Here is a 17178-nt window from a genome sequence, read left to right on the forward strand (position 1 = left end):
TAATTCAAGACGCAATCTCCATCCAAATAATAGATTGTTATTAACAAAGATCCTCTCTGCGAAACCTTTTAAATTGCCCCTTGACTCCCCTGGCAGCAAGAGACGAGCCCTTATTCGCTGAGCTGACGTCTCCTCTCTCCCCGCCCCCAGCTACTCTCTGCTCTGGAAATTACAACTCCTCAGCGCGCCGCGCCGGGAGGAGGCGGCGGCGGCGGGAAGGAGGCGGGGAGGGGATTCCCGAGCCAGCGGGGAGCTCGCCCTCCGCCCGCCGGTTGCAGCGTCGCGCGGCCAAGGTCAGGGGCGCCGCAGGAGCTGCAGCTGCGAACCAGAGAAGCAGGTCAATCCTGGCCGTGGGGAGAAAGCCCCAGGGCGCCTTTGGCCCGCAGCAGCAGCAGCCGCCGCCAGGGAAGGAGGCGAGCGAAGGTCTTCGGGCCGGCCGGGCCTCACCGAGATAGTCGCGGGCGCAGCAACAGCGCGGGTGGCGACCCGCTCCACCCTCGGCTCCCGGGCGCTGTCCGCCGCCTCGTGGTGCTGAACCCAGACCCACGGCCAAACGGCCTGCTCACCTGCCTTCTCACCTACCGATCGTCCCGATTAGGGGTGGGGCAGGAGCAAAAGGGGGCCCTTGGACAGCTGCCCACTGGAGCCGAGGGGTTGAAACTGGAGAGCTAGCGAACCGCAGCCCGGCCGCTGGTCCTGATGTGGAGAGGAGACGCGCGCTGCGGCCGGCGGCGGCGCTAGTGCTGATTCATCACCTAGAGCGCCTCGCAGGCCACCGCCAGGGCAGCCGACCGGCTCCGGACTCTGGCCGCAAGTTGAAGCCGCTAGTGCAGGAGCCTCGCAGGCAGGAGGTGAGGACCCCCTCCCTTCTCTTGCCCCCAACCGTCTTAGGGCGGGTGGCCCCAGGACAGAGAGAGGGGCGTGCCCCCGGGCTGTGAAGTAGTCATGCTTGTGTGATGCCCCCGCCTCCAGTCTCACTGGTGCTAACCAAGCTTGTTCTCCGCCGGTCTCCGGAACTTGGGCCATTCCATCCCTCGCCCTGAGCATCTCGACCTGCCGGCGCCGTGATGGAGGAGGAGCTGAAGTGCCCCGTGTGCGGCTCCCTCTTTCGGGAGCCGATCATCTTGCCCTGTTCCCACAATGTCTGCCTGCCTTGCGCTCGTACCATCGCGGTGCAGACCCCGGACGGTGAGCAGCACCTGCCCCAGCCGCTCCTGCACTCTCGGGGCTCGGGTCTGCCCACGGGTGCCGCCCCCGCGCCCCCTCTGGACCATGATCCGGCGCCTGGCCAGGCCTGCAGCGGCGGGGGCGCGAGCGCAGCTGGCGGCCTGGGCGGCGGTGCGGGAGGTGGCGGGGACCACGCGGACAAGCTGAGCTTGTACAGTGAGACAGACAGCGGTTATGGCTCCTACACCCCGAGCCTCAAGTCCCCCAACGGGGTTCGCGTGCTACCCATGGTGCCCGCGCCGCCCGGCTCCTCGGCCGCCGCGGCCCGAGGTGCCGCCTGCTCCTCGTTGTCTTCGTCCTCCTCAAGCTCCATCACGTGCCCGCAGTGCCACCGCAGCGCCTCCTTGGACCACCGCGGGCTGCGCGGCTTCCAGCGCAACCGGCTGCTCGAGGCCATCGTGCAGCGGTACCAGCAGGGCCGCGGGGCGGTGCAGGGGGCGTCCGCAGCCGCGGCGGTGGCCATCTGCCAGTTATGTGACCGCACTCCGCCCGAACCGGCTGCCACGCTCTGCGAGCAGTGCGACGTGCTCTACTGCACTGCCTGCCAGCTCAAGTGCCATCCATCCCGAGGACCCTTCGCTAAGCATCGCTTGGTGCAGCCACCACCGCCGCCGGCGCCCACCGAGGCCGCCTCTGCGTCCCCAGGCGCAGCCCAGGGCGGCCCCAGCGGAGGCGGCAGCTGCAAGAGCCCCGGGGGCACCGGGGCCGGAGCTGCTGGGGGTAGCGCGGGCCGCAAGTTCCCTACGTGCCCTGAACACGAAATGGAGAACTACAGCATGTACTGCGTGAGTTGCCGAACCCCGGTGTGCTATCTGTGCCTGGAGGAGGGCCGACACGGCAAGCACGAGGTGAAGCCGCTGGGGGCCATGTGGAAACAGCACAAGGTAAGCGCCCGCTGGGCAGGGCGCGGGGGGCACGGGTGCAAAGAAGGTGCGAGGAGAAGGGTTCTGACCTCTTCCCTGGGGAGCTGGCAGAGAGCTGGCTAGAGTATCAAGCAGGAATTACCTCATTCATTCTTTCATTCATTCATTCCCTCATCAGTCACTTGACAAACACTTAGATGAACTCCAGGTCCTCTGAGCTGGGTATTGGGGATGGAAGGGCATGGGAAGATGACATGCTAGTTCCCCTCCCCCCTGAGATTTTATGATTCCACACAAGGGGCAGAAGCAGGGCTCTTTCACTCCCAAAGTTAACTGACACATTACCTTGATGGCTCCTCCAGATTTAAGGCATCCAGGGTCCTCTGCCTCCCTCTAAAAAGAGGGGTTTTTTTGTTTTTAAGTGCAAGTGTTATAACTGCCTGCAGGCAAATGTCTGATGGCTTCCCATGTTTGGTCAGTCTTCTCTGAAGGCAGAAGGATTCTATCCCAGCCCTCAGTGAAAGATTACACTATTTCTTCCAGAGCAGAACTTCCATCAGCTTCCAGAGAAAAAATTCTCCTACTCTCTCAACCAGTCTCCCTCACTTTCTACCCCTAGAATGCCTCTCAGCCTAGAAAGAAGATATAATTCCTCATGGACCTTATTTGAGAATTTGGGCATGTGCCCTTTTGAGAAGGGAGCATGATTTCCCCCCAGAGACCTTCTCTTGCTGGGACTCTGCCACTCTGGCAGTGGAAGTGTGGTGGGGTGGCAGAGTAAGCTCTTAGTGAGACCACCAGGCACAATTTCATCTGCAGACAGTCACAAGCCTTCTTCCTCAGGTACTTGCCTGAGGGTGCCACTCCCAGGTGGGGGTGGAACAGCCTCTAGAGGCAACTCGCATGAACTCTCGGCTGCCCATGTGTCCTCTGTCTGACAGTGGGAGAAAAAGAGGAGTCTTCAAAATTGGGTCAGGTTCTCGATCAGGCCCCAAGGCAAGAGTGGGGTCAGTTCTTCTCATGAACATTCACCTTAACTTTCTGTCCAAAGCTGAGCAACTGGACTCACTGGCACTCAAGGTCAATCAGTCAGGCCTGACAGAGTTAGAGTCCCTGGTTCGAGGACCCGACTGCATCTGCAAATTTGCACACCTGTCATTCAGTGTCCTCTTTCCAGTAAACTCACCCTGCAAAGAGGCAGGAGGTCTCCATATCACCCAACAGGAAATCTGTATTCTGATTGAGGAGGAAAGATACAGGAAAAGAAAGCAATTTGCCGTGCTTGTCTTGTATCATCCAGCTGGAAATGGACAAAAAGGGGAGCACAGATGAGAGGAGAAGAGACTAAGCATTCCATTATAGATTTATTACATATAGTTACTATATAATTTCATCTGCTACAATGTGCACGTTATTATTTTAATTTAACATTTGCGAATAAAGAATTAGAAAAGAAAACAAATGGGGATCACTTTAGAAATTCACTTTGGCGAGGGAAATCTGCATAATATGTCAGAAGAAGTGTGAAGTGGGACCTGGAGTCAAATCCCTAATTCTAGAGCAGTGGTTCTCATTTGGGGACAATTTCGCTCCAATGTCTGGGGACATTTTTGGTTGTCATGCCTAGGGAGTACTACTGGCATCTAGTGAATAGAGGCCAAGGAGGCTGCAGTGCATGAGACAACCCCCCCAAACAATTATCCACTCCCAAATATCAACAGTGCCTCTGCGGATAAACCCTGCTGTACTGTTACACAGACACGGCTCCAAATCTGAGGGCTTGTAATTCACTCGCTGTAAGCATTCAGGTATAATTTTGAACCCACTGAATAGTAATATCTAACTCAGATAATTGTTGTTAGGAGTGAGTATAATACTGTATTTTTAGCCTCTAGCACAGTACTGGACTCACAGTAACCAATATATGTTCCTTATTATTTTTATAGTCCTAATACTTAAGACCACTAGACTGGCAGAAAACTGCAGAGCAGCGGCAAATAGGGCTTATTTGTCCTCAATGACTTGGTTATCCGGAGGAAACATGAGCTGGTAACTTTTGGTGTTATTTATGTTGAGTCCTAAAATAACTTTGAGCTAAATGAGAATGTTTGTCTTGAGTTAGTGATCAGTCATACGATGTTTTGTTGCATATTGCGCACAGTAATTGTAGCTGCCTTGCTTATTTCATCTTTCCACTGAAGAGATAGCATTTTACACATAATCTTTTGCAAAGAGGCTGTGATCAGTTACGAAGACAAGAGGTACAGATTCACATTCAGAGTTCACGAGCTGCTAAATTTCACAGCCTAGAAGGCTGGATCTAATTCTGGGTGTTGCCACCTAAATCTTTAGACGATGAAAAGTGGAAACCAAAATGAGTAGGGATAAGAGTTTGCAATCTTAAAAGAGATTAAGTGTCTTAGCAGGAAAAGTGAGTTGGATAATGAGCTATGGTTTCAAGAACCCAGATCATGCTGGGAAAATCATCCTTGACCTGGTGTCAACAGCAGTTTGATAACACATCTATCCTCAACCAAAAATGCAAGGTTATGAGGAAATACGGAAAGCACATGTGATATTTGCTCAATAGAGTGAGACAGTTGTCTGTGGGAAACACAACTATGCAGAATCGAGTGTCTCAATTTTATATTTAGTGCCACTGCTTCAGGGAACTAAGATGTCTTCCTAAATTCAGAAGGAATGCTCTGACATACTTTTGCGAAAACCTGTTTTCAAGAGTGAACAGAAGTTCTGCTGTTCTCTTTCAGCAGCTGCTATTTTTCTACAGAAAGGGAAATTATTGACTGCTTCTTATGAGCATCTCAACTAGGGGCTGAAGATCAAAAGAAAAGTTAGGCAAGGGAGCCCTGGTCTAGTGTTGGTCTTTCTTTGTGGGCAGGCATCTAGACCATCACTGTGAGCTGTGAGGGTGGCTACTTTTGCAAGATAAACTAGAACACTCAACTTCGCACTCCCATCATGGCAGTTAAGTGCTTTAGTAAAACTTAAAGTCTCTGGCTTTTGTTGTTGTTGTTGTTGTCTAAGAATCTTAGAAGCCGAGACAAAGCCTTGTTGCACTATGAGAACCAGCCCAGGGACTGGAGCGATTCCCTCACATTCCTTTGACTGGAGACGCCTTCATCAAAGCACGGCTTTCAGTCCTCTCTCTTGTGGCTGGAGTTTGCCATCTGATGAGTGGTTCTTAGGTAAAGGGACATATAAGTGACGCTGAACTCTATTTTAAAACAAGATTGATTATCACCTCTTAAAAACAGTGTAAAAACTTTAGATCTTGGCTAAACAGGTCTCTAGATGATTCTCCCGGCAGAGGATTAATTATTTCAAAGAACTTCTGATGTGAGGAAACTATACGCTGTATAAGATAGGACAGGGAAGCAAAGCTTTCCACAAAAGCTTTTGTCTTTTTGCCTTTGATTATGGAATTCTGATTTCCCTGAAGCCAGGGAAAAGGGGCACTGTGGGCCATTTCTCTTCCCTGGTGTGACATGTCACAGAATGTCGACAACGTCTATAACTCCTGTTGGATGCAGATAGTTGACCCTGAATTAAAATGGGTAGAAGTTGATTCCTGAACTGAGGTATGGGATGCTGGATAAGCCTTTCTTTAGAAGTCTTTTGAGAACCCTGCAAAACAGAGTATTAAAACAAAATCTCCTTGATAGCCCAGGATTACTGTCTCCAGTGAGTCAGCACTTTGGCAGAGCAAAGGAGACAGTGAGGCTTGGAAATCTCAGGAAAAACGAGACTTCGGGTTACTCCCCTGTCTTGAGGCTCTGCTGGTCCCACCTTATTTTGTAACAAAGATAAGGATTTTTAGCCTATAAACCCTCAGAAGAAAGACTTCCTTTATCCATTCGTCCCTTGATGGGCACCTAAGTTGCTTCCAAGTCTTGGCTATTGTGTATAACGCTGCAGTAAACATAGGGGTGCAAGTATCTTTATGCCTTTGTGTTTTCAAGTTCTTTGGATAAATACCATACACGATGGACTACTACTCAGCCACAAGAAATGATGAAATCTGGCCATTTGTGACAACATGGATGGACCGTGAGGGTATTCTCCTGAATGAAATAAGTCAGAGGAAGAAAGTCAAATACCATATGATCTCACTCATAAGTAGAAGATAAAAACAACAACAAACCAACACATGGCATTGGAGATTGGATTGGTGGTTACCATAGGGGAAGGAGGTAGCGGGGAGGGCAAAAGGGGTGATTAGGCTCACATGTGAGGGGATGGACTATAATTAGTTTTTGGGTGGTGAACATGATGTAATCTACACAGAATTCGAAATATATTATGACGTGCATCCAAAAATAAATTAATTAAAAAAAAAAAACAGATCCTGAAATGAGGGGAAAAAAAAAAAAAGACTTCCTCCATTCAAAGAGATATCACATAAATGACAAAGGCAGAATGTGTAATCATAGCTGTACTGTGGTATACCTATTTGAAAATTTGCAGTACTTTATAACACAAGTGATAAATGCTCATTGTTAGGAATTAAAATTAAAGATGTAGAAATTAAATATCATCCCCAAATTCGAATTTGCAGAGACAAATATTTCTAACACTTTAGAGTTTTTTCTTCTAGATTTCTATTGTACATTTATTTTGTAACGGTCTTTTTTCTTTAATAATACAATATAAATATCTTTCCTGCCAGTTGATGTACATAATTTTTGATGGCTGCATGCCGTTCCATCATAAGGATTTATTATTTTGTTTGCTCAACACCTAATGCTGCGCTGTAGGTCGTTTTCAGTCTTTTGCTGTTGTAAACATTTTTCTAGTTAGATCTATGCTTATACTCTTAGTTGTTGCCTTAGGTTAAATTTCTAAACATAGAGTTGCTATATCAGGAGACATCTGGCTTTAAGACATCTGATTAATTTCCATAAAGTTTATACTTATTTTTTCTCCCAACAGCAAAATTATGTAAATAATAAAAAAATTCATGTAGACAGGGTCCATGGGAGGAAACAATAAGGCGGATTGTCTTGTTTCTGCTAATTATTGTTTGTTGTTTTCATTACATTGCTGTTAGAACTATTTTTAAAAAGAGGATCACAAGTATCTAGATTTTTATATTTTTAGCTACTAGTTAGTTAGGGACTTGCCTTCCATCGATGATTAGTTTGATCTGCACAGCTATTGCCCAAGTATCCCCTCTTGATTTTAAGGTCCTTGAAAAGACCAAGCCGTCAGGGCCCACCTAAGGCACTTTTGGGTGGGTTTGGGTGGGGAAAAAGAGAGTTAGGCAAAGAGACGTGCTAGGCAGAAACTTTCTGAGAGGCCTGAAGTCTACAACCGTGTGCCTGATTGCCACACACTGGCTGCTGATTCTAAGCCGAGTTTACTGAACTGCAATCTGCCAGGGCCCTCAGAGCATGTGGCACAGAAATATGCACAATCTGAGTAAAAGCCTGGATTTAAGAGAAGTTGAATCTTTCACCAACTCTGAAGTTCTGGAAAGTGAGGTGCATAGGTTGGCTAAGAACCAAGAGCTAATCTGCTTAGACCCCGGGGGACATGAGCTGACTCACATCGCTAGAGGCTGCACATCTTTTCTAACCATCCTCCACGTTAACATTGCCACTATCTCCAAAGCCACTTGGGCTATAGCCCTGCCTCAAGCTTGGATTTAGTTCCAAGCAGGTCAGTAGTTCCGGAACAATCTTTGGAGAGAATCCCTGAGTTACAACCTTGGAAATACCTGCTTCCCTCGTCATTCGACACATCTGGAAAACAAAGAGTGGGTTTGACAGAAGGTAAGAATCCACAGACTTGAATTGCTTTTATCTTCTCTTTGAAGACTATTTATAGAGATATAAATTTTGAATTGAGGAAGACCTTAAAGATTGTGAAAAGACAACCTCCCATTACTACTGATGAATATATTTCAAACTGTATGCTGTGGTGGTCTCTCTATGGCTGAGGTATTATATTTCCAGCCTGCAGTGGGAGGTCCTTTATGTGGGTAGACATTCATGGTGATGAGACCCTCCCTGTGGATGTTAACAACATAGTGTGTTCAAGAGGGGAGGACTCTCTTAGTGTCTGAGATAGAGTAGGTAAAGGGTGTACAAACTGTGGCCCACCATCTGTTTTTGTAAATAAAGTTTTATTGAAACACAGCCATGCTCATTGTTTACGTATGGACCTATGGCTGATTTGGGGTACAGTTGCTTTTGGAAGAGTTGAGTAGTTGCAACAGAGATCTGTGGCCTGCAAAGCCAAAAATATTTACCATCTGGTCCTGCATGGGAAAAAATGTGCTGACCTCTAGACTAGGACATTGTGACTCAAAGTGTGGTCTGCTGACCAGAAGCAGCAGCTCCCAGGAGCTTTTTGGAAATGCACAATCTTGAGATCCTCCACAGTCCTACAGTCTCAGGATTTGAATTGTAGCACGACCCCTCGTTGATTTGTGTGTACAATAAAGTTTGAGAAACCGTGACGGGAATGCTTTTTGGGCCCCAGGGCACTGGGCCCTTCATTCTGACTGTCCAAGTCGTCTGAGAAGTAGTGCCCCCACGGGCCGGAAGCTAATACTCAGTAAGTGGACTCTAGGGGGCCTGGGGAGAGGTTTGAACCAGAGAGTCTTACTTAATTGCTCTGGGCACCAAACAGAATCTGTAGATTCAGCAAATCCTGGGTGCTGGGAGACAATATGGTGCTCAAAGATTCCCCTGGGCCGGAGACAGGCAGGCATCTCTGAGGGCGGAGGTACGTGCAAAGCTGTATGACTCCTCCTGGGCAGAGGGAGCATCTTAGGAGTGTCCTGGGCTAGCAAGTGTCTCGGGAGAAGGGAATTCCAGACAAACGCTCTTGGCTGCTTTCCTGGGATTGAGCAGCAAAGTATTTACTGTTTGTATCAGTGGATTTCCTTTTGATTTGTGTCTTAGTTGTTCAATAAAGAAGCAAAGAGAATGCTTTGCTCACTCTTCAGCCGGTTTTGAAGGACCTGCCCAGGGAGGGGTGCAGGTTGTAACTATCAAAACTGTGGAACCTAAAGGAGCAGGAGAGAATCCAGGCAGACCTTGGGAGGGGCTCTTGCGAATTCACTCCTCCTGGCTTGGAATTTCCTCTTGCAAAGCAAAAACTCTGTGGGATTTTTTGTTTTTCCTTCCTAGGACAGGCTGTTTCCTAACAGAGATCATAAATTACAGCTTCCTCATTTTGCATGTGAGGAACCAGAGGTGAAGGGACTTGCTGCAGTTGCACGGCATGTTATGAATGATTTTGTAAAGAGATGAGCCTTTAAATATCCTCCTTGTACATTTTGATTAACTATAAAAATGTAACAGAATGCTATGTCTGTATCTGAACAAAAACAAATATGTGTAGCATCACCTGAAGAGTAATTATGAATGGAAGAAATAAGGGGTTAGCTGACAGCTACTCTAAAAAGTGGGGATAGAGTGGGGGCACCATGCCTCTCTCATTCAACTGTAATAGGGCAGCAGAAAATAGAAATAAAAGGGCAAGGGGGAGATAAAGCATCCTGTGGAGAACAAATAGGATAAAAGAGTTTGAAGGCTGAAGGAAATCTAAGAGATCAAATAGCACTGCCTCTTCATTTTCCAAGTGGCCACAGAGGGGAGAAGTGGTTTGGTGGGAAGAGAGAGTAAGGAAAGATCCACAAGGAACAGAGACAGGTGAGGTGGGGCTGGTGAGCTCAAGTGTGGAGGGGTCTAAATGACAGATATATCAGTCAGGAATATCTATACATGCCAGCAGGGGCTGGGCCTTGGTCACATGTCATTTGAAAAATCTATCCAGACAGTACATCATTTACAAAAATTAGATCAAGTTTGGGTTAGGAAATTTAGGCGAATATTTGTACTTATCCAATCTCCCAATCCTTGTTTATAGTTTGATTCTGGGTAATATCTACAAAACCAGGAAACTAATAAAATGTGAATAATCAGAAATGACAGGCCTCTTCAAATGGAGAACTGTGGCTTAGCATCACTCCATAAAGTATGTGTTGCCACATGGTTGGTTTACCTAGCACCTGAGCCACGTACCCAAACAACTAGAAGTAATATCTAGTACTTACCTTAGATAACTTAAAAGCTGATGATGCCTCTTGACCATTAAGTCCTTTTTCTGAGCTGATGCCTCTAATGAGTATTTACTTTTCCATTCACTCAATTACTTATTTAATCAACAAGTAAATCTTGAATGTCTATATCATACAGCCGCCATTCTAAGCACTGAGGCCACAGAAGGATGTGTTCTCTTCCCTCAACGAGCATAAATCTACTCATAAGAGAAAGAAAATCAACAAGCGCACAAACAAATAAATTGGATAATTTCTGAGAGTGATAAGTACTAAGATGGAAGTAAAACAATATGATAAAAAGTACTTGGGCAGACTTCTTTGGGGAGAGGATTGAAAAGCAAGACTTGAAGACTGGATAAGAAATAATCAGCTCTGCACTGTTCTGAAGACAACTCGTTTCATAAGGAAAGCAAGAACCAAGAACCAGAGACGGAAGACACCCAACGTGTGTGAAGGACAGAAGTGGGCCAATGTGTTTGGAGTGTAATGAAAAAGATGAATAAATGGCAGGGGCAGAGAGATGGGCAGGTTCTGGAGGACACGGGCCTTAGAAGGCAGGGAATATGTTGGATTTTACTGTAAATGCAATGGAGATGGCTAGAGGGCTTTACACTGGGGAGTAACATTTTTTAAAAGATCATTCTGACTGCTGTTTGGAAAATGTGTGGTAACGGGTCAAAAGTGAGGCAAGTGGGGCTGGCTTCGTGGCTGAGTGGTTAAGTTCGTGCGCTCCGCTGCGGCAGCCCAGGGTTCGGATCCTGGGAGCAGACATGGCACCACTTGTCAGGCCACGTTGAGGTGGCGTCCCACATCCCACAACTAGAAGCACCTGCAACTAAGATATACAACTGTGTACAGGGGGGGTTTGGGGAGATAAAGCAGAAAAAAAAAAAAGATTGGCAACAGTTGTTAGCTCAGGTGCCAATCCTTAAAAAAAAAAGAAGAAGAAGAAGATTGGCAACAGTTGTTAGCACAGATGCCAATCTTAAAGAAAAAAAAAAGTGAGGCAAGAAAACCAATTAGAAGGTACTAGAGTCATTTAGGTTATAAATATGGGGAATTGAATTAGGAGCAAGGCAGCAGAGATGGAAAGAAGTTTATGCGGTCATACCCTACTTGGGGTTCTCCGAGCATCTTGGACTTGTAATTTGATGTCTTTTATTATTTTTGGAGAAGTCTCATCTATTATTGCTCCAGATAATACCTTTGCTCTTTTCTCTCTCTCTGTCTCTCACCCTTCTGGAATTCCAATTACACGTATGTTAGATTGTTTGATATTGTCCCACAGTTCTTGAGTGTTCTGTTCTTTTTTCTTTAATCATTCTTCTTGTCTCTTTGTGTTATAATTTCTGTAATTTCTATTGACCTCTCTTCAAGTTCACTGATTCTTTCCTAGGTTATGTCAGGTCAACTGACTGCTCCCTTTCCAGCTTTCCTCTGCATCTTCTCAGTTGTCCTGCTCCCTCCTCAGCAGTAGGAACCCTTGAATGGTCTGGACCTGTGATTGTTTTCTGCATCTCCCCCAGTAACATAGGGTTTTTTCCTTTCCCCTTCTTTCAGCCACATGGGGTTGCTTGGGGTGGTCGGGGAGAGTGACAGGACTTATTGCTTGTCTCCAGTGGCTTAAGGTTTTTGTTCTGGAGAGGACAAGGGTCTCAGTGGGCCTTGTGCTTTCCTGCAGTGGATGTCATGTCCCTTCTTCAAGCCAATTTCTGGGGTACAAATGTTTCCCTTTGTTAATTTAATAGACACTTTAGATTGTGTAACTAGTCAGGTTTTACTTTTCTCTCTGGTTGCTAAAATGCTTAAAGCCAAACATGTGGTGCATGCATAATAGATGTAATTGTTATAAATTTTGAGCCTTATTTCTGGCTCCAGTTTATGTCCCTATCCTTGTTTTTCTTTCTTTTAAGTTATTCATTCTTGAATTCTGTAGACCCTGGCAACCCTTTTAAATAAAGAGATTAGTAAACAAGCAAGCAAGTCACCTGCTTGAATAAAACCAAAGAGAACAAGAAACATCTGGAAAATCACATTAAGATAGTCCCCTACTTCTGAGCAGTGCTCAGTCACTATCACCAAAACTGAATGCTGCTTGAAAATGTTCAGCTCAAGGAACAGTGACCTTCCTGGTCACTGGGACATGGGACTGCTCCCTTTCAGTCCCATACAATAAAGAGACTCCAAAGTGATTGTGCCTGCTCTAGACAGCAGGATCAGTTATCCTATTGCACACCTTTCATGGGAACATCACCACATGCCATCAACTTGTTTGGAGAGTGTGATTATTCCTTCTCAAATTGGTTTCCTTGACAAGTAATGGCAGCTTATCACTGATGAACGTTTGTCCTCTACACAGTCCTGCCTGTCTAGCAAGGTTCCACACCTATAGCTTATTGGGAATATGAAGATGCACAGAGGGGAAAGTCAGGGCACAGTAAAGGCCAGAAGACTCTGCTGGGGGTGTCAGGAGCCATGAGAGGTTTGAGACTTTAGCATATATTCAAGCTAGAAAATTCTCCTGCCACAGTTTCATGAATGTGGGCAGAAGATGTGAGACACGTGGGTCAGAGATGAAGAACAGTGTATTACTCACAGCAATCACAGTAGACAGAGTATCAGCATGTTCATGCCAGCTCCCTGAGCTCCAATTCCCATAGGGTGACACAAAGAAGGCTAGGTGACACCTGCATACACTGTAGTTTGCATTACAGAAAAGGAATGTTGAGCTTAGGGAACCCAAATCTTTCATAAAGGGTTAGCTTGGGGCACTTTGCTCCAGAGGGAGACGGCATCTCTAGCTTCCAAGGTTGCTGTCTATACAAACATCCTTGGAAAGATAGCACAGAACCAAGAGCAATCAGTGCCTCACTAGCAAGACTGACAGAAACATGAGAGACCCATGGAAAATTATCTTCCAACAGGAAGATTAAATCAAAATTCAAATAGTTCCTCAAGTGGTTTCTGTCTCATGTACATCATGGGAACTTCCCCTGGCTCCTCTGGTTCTTAAAACTTCTTATTTCACTTGGGGTACACAGGCCTCAGGGCCTTCTGGGTAAAACGAGCAGGGTCGGTGCTGTTTCTTGCTCTTTTGGGATTTGCTGGGTGTCATGATGATGATGATGAGATGTCTATGGTGGGACCAAAGTAAAGTATGAGTTAAATCTGTACAGTTAAGGTGGTTTTCATTCCCGAGTCCATTTGTGTCCACTGTAGCACATGAAGGGTGACCATCGTCTCATGGATTCTTTGTATTATTCAACCAAAATATTCCATTGGATACACATTCATTGGGCACTTACTGAAATCCACAGGCTGTGCTAGGGGCTGTCGATACTTATAAAACAGGCCCCAAGAGAGCTCATAGCCAACTGGAGGAGAAGGATAATCTTACAACCAACCTAACTGTCTGTACAATTAATATAAAAAAGTGGAATAAGTTCCATATGTGTAATGTGAATAAACTGCTGAAGGAAGAGAGAGGGGAAGGCAGTTAATTCTGCCTGGAGATTCGGAAGGGGAAGAGAGGAAAGAGTAGCGAGGAGGAGTTGAAGAGAAGATGATGTTTGAGCTGGGGTGTGAATGATGAGGCTGAGTGTTATTAGTCAGGAAAGGAAGAAGAAACTTAAATGTACAGCGTGGGGTAAGGTGTTAAGAAAGATGTTTGAAACCTAGTTCCTACTTTCAAACAGCTTATTATCTGCCAGTAGAGTGCCAGGGATTAACATATATTCACATGAAGTAGAGGGACATTGAGAAATAAGACGCCATTTCTGATAAAAATGAGGAAACTTGAGTGACCCATCCTTTAGCATCTGAGATTTACAGAAAACATACTGGATCTGGAAAGAGTCATAAAAGAATGATGGGATAAATGGATTCCAGAAGCCACATTTAAGGGGACATCTAGCTTGAGAGGCTCAGAAAGATTAAACATTAGCTTCATTTAAATTTTAAGGAAGAACAGAAATAACCTGGCTATAATCCTTTTGAAGATTCTTGTAATTTTCATCATTTTCCCAGGTCGTTATATTTGCCATGTTTACCTGTAAAACCTGGCAGCAAAAATCTTTTGAGCTTCACAATTTGCTTTGCTAAGTTAAGGAGAGAGAGGTGGGGAGAGGTGGGCAAAAAAAAGAAGTGAGGAAGCTGGATGAGAAGAGACTCACAGGAGGAAGTTGGCAGTATAAGAGACTTGGAAAAGGGTTGAGAAGTAGATTTTAGATTGGTCATTAGCTCTAGTCATTAGACAGACAGGAGGGCTTGTCTTTCCACTTATGCACAAGAAATACAGAACAATACAGAGCACAGATAACTGGTGCTAAAAGTGTATGGAACAATCCCTAAGTGTAAATGAGCACAGAGTGCAGCAAACATTAGGGAAGACTGCATAGAAGAGAGGAGAGTTGAGTTGGGTTTCAAAGGATTGGAAGGATTTGGAGAGTTTGAAAGGAAGGAGGTGTCCGAAAAAGAGGACCAATGTTCTTTTTTGTAATTTGACCATGGAAAGAAAGCCCTAAGACCCATTCTCATCAGACATGATGAGATTGTCACAACTATTCTATTATGGTTACCAGTGACTGGAGCTGGCCTGATCCCGAATGAAGAAGCAGTTTTGGTTACTGGGTGATAAAGAGCTTCACCTGGCTTCGCTCAGTGACTGGTCTTTATACATTGACAAAGTCAGGCTTCTGATTCAGGGGCCTCATGCACCTGACATCTTCTCCCAGGCTCGTTTCCTACCATCGGAGCATGACCTGACTTACACTCTGGTCTCTGGCCTTTCTTTATGTAAATATGATCCAGCTGTGCCCAATTTTACTTTTCTGCCAACTAGGTCTTCTCAGAGTCTCCATGGGCACTGATTCTAATACTCCAGACAACTTTAAAAATAAAATCCCACTTGATTAGACTTTTCTTATTTATACTTATTGATAGTGTCTTGTTGCTAACACAGACTTACAAGGTCTCTTTCTTCCTTTAACCAACTTCATACATCACCTGCATAAATAACTTTGAACGTCTTGGCAGCAAGGACTGTGTCTTATTTATCTTTGTGGTCCTGGTAGCCAGCAGAGCCGCTGGCACCCAATAGGCCACGAGAAACATTTATTTCATAAATGAGTAGTGACTTAACACCAAAATGTATTCTAAAATCAATGCCATAAATGACTATTCCAGTGTTGTAGCTATTAACTTCTAGGTGAATCATGGAACAGAGTGACTCATGAATGAAGGGGGCATTCTAGGGAACAGTATGGAAAATGAGAGGAGGAGGAATCATGCGTTTTTCTAGGCCCCTTATTGAAAAGAGCCATCCACACTCATTAGCATGGCACTCCCGTCCCTCATTATATGTGGTAGTGATATCAGAAACAATTAGCTGATCTCTTGGGATGACAGATGCTAGCTGGAAACATTGGTGTGACTTTTCCCGGATATTAGCACTGCTTCATCTCCTCCAGAGAATAGATTGAGTATAAATTCACTAGACTGACATTACTGAAATCTTTGGTGCTAACGGAGGCAGTAGCATGCAAGGAATAAGAAAATTTGTCTTAGAGATAACAATCCTAAGACTACTACTTGCAATGGAGTGACCTTGTATTAAAGGAGATAATGCATTGTAACAACTTCAAGCAGTGTGCACCACATAGCAAGGGCTCAATAAAAGACAGTTACTATTATCATCATCGTGATTATCATTGTGAACATCAAGGCCGAGCATGGCGTGAAAGAAGAGGGAACTGTTTCAGGGTCGGAGGTTGTGCACAAGAGCCCTCTTGTGGGAGGGCTGAGAGTCAGCGTTCGCCCTAATTGACGTAACTGGCCCTTTGGCAAGGCCATTTCATCACGTATGTCATGTTGAATGGGTGCTAGGGTGATCTAGCCCAGGACCGCCTGGACCAACCTTCTGGTCTATCACAGGCTGATATAATGGGAAGGATTTGAATTGACATTAAAAGATCCCGGTTCAGTTTGGAGCTGTGTCTTTGGATAAGCTTCTTAACGTCTCTCAGCCTCAGTTTCCTCACACTTGAAAGGCTGGTGTGAGGAAGTGAGATAAAGTAAGTAAAGGTACCTATCACACCTGTGAGGCACTCAGTTCGTTGTAGCCCCCGACTTCTTTCCTGAAGGTACGAGGAACTTGGCCTGCTTCCCCTCTTCTCTACAGAACCCAATCCCCATAGTTATGATTTAGGGGAAAAGTATGTGTAATATGACTCCATTGAGTGACTATATATAAAAGAATATGTACTAGAATAGGAAAAAGGCTATAGATGATGTATTAGTTTGCTAGGGCTGCTGTAACAAATTATCACAAACTGGGTGACTTAAAACAACCAAAATTTATTCCCTCACAGTTCTGGAGGCCAGAGGTCTGAGATAGGTGTCAGCAGGGCCACACTCCCTCTGAAGGCTCTGGAGAAGGATCTGTTCCAGGCCTCTCTCCTAGCTTCGGGTGGTTCCTTGGCTTGTGGCTGGATAACTCTGGTTTTCACATGGCCTTCTCCCTGGGTGTGTGTCTGTGTCCAAACTTCCCCTTTTTATAAGGACGTCAGTTATATTGGATAAGAGGCCGCCCTGCTCCTCTATGACCTCATCCTAACAAATGACGTCTGCAATGACCCTATCTCCAAATAAGTCACATTCTGAGGCATTTAGGATTAGGACCTTAACATGAATTTTCATGGGACGTAGTTGAACTCGTAGCACACAGTAACATTTATTGTTAACCTGAGTGGGGAAATGAAACGAGAAAGAGCTGACAATTGAAAGACAATTAAAAGTTACTAACCCAGGCAGGTTAAGCCAACTGTTTCCTCATACCCTATGAAAATACTCAGCCGGATTGAGTTACTTTCTTCCCGACACTCGCAGACACTTGGGTCACTAAGGGGTGTGGAGTTTCGATTCCAGTTGTGGGTCGGGGAGAATGAAGTCTTTGAGGTGGGGGACAGGCTGTGGGGTGTTACATGGGCAGCGCTGGAC

At 45.7% G+C, this 17178-nt stretch overlaps 1 protein-coding gene across 1 annotated transcript in view; it reads left to right on the plus strand.

Moving 5' to 3' along the window:
• The first annotated feature begins 1067 nt into the window (after positions 1-1067).
• Positions 1068-17178, plus strand: part of TRIM67 (tripartite motif containing 67) — a 46523-nt gene continuing 30412 nt past the window's right edge. Inside the window, exon 1 of the mRNA XM_046654553.1 lies at positions 1068-2111. Within this exon, the coding sequence (XP_046510509.1) occupies positions 1068-2111 (1044 nt within the window). The remainder of the gene's footprint in view (positions 2112-17178) is intronic.

The sequence above is a fragment of the Equus quagga genome, chromosome 2, assembly GCF_021613505.1.
Source record: "Equus quagga isolate Etosha38 chromosome 2, UCLA_HA_Equagga_1.0, whole genome shotgun sequence".
In the NCBI taxonomy this organism is placed as follows: Eukaryota; Metazoa; Chordata; class Mammalia; order Perissodactyla; family Equidae; genus Equus; species Equus quagga.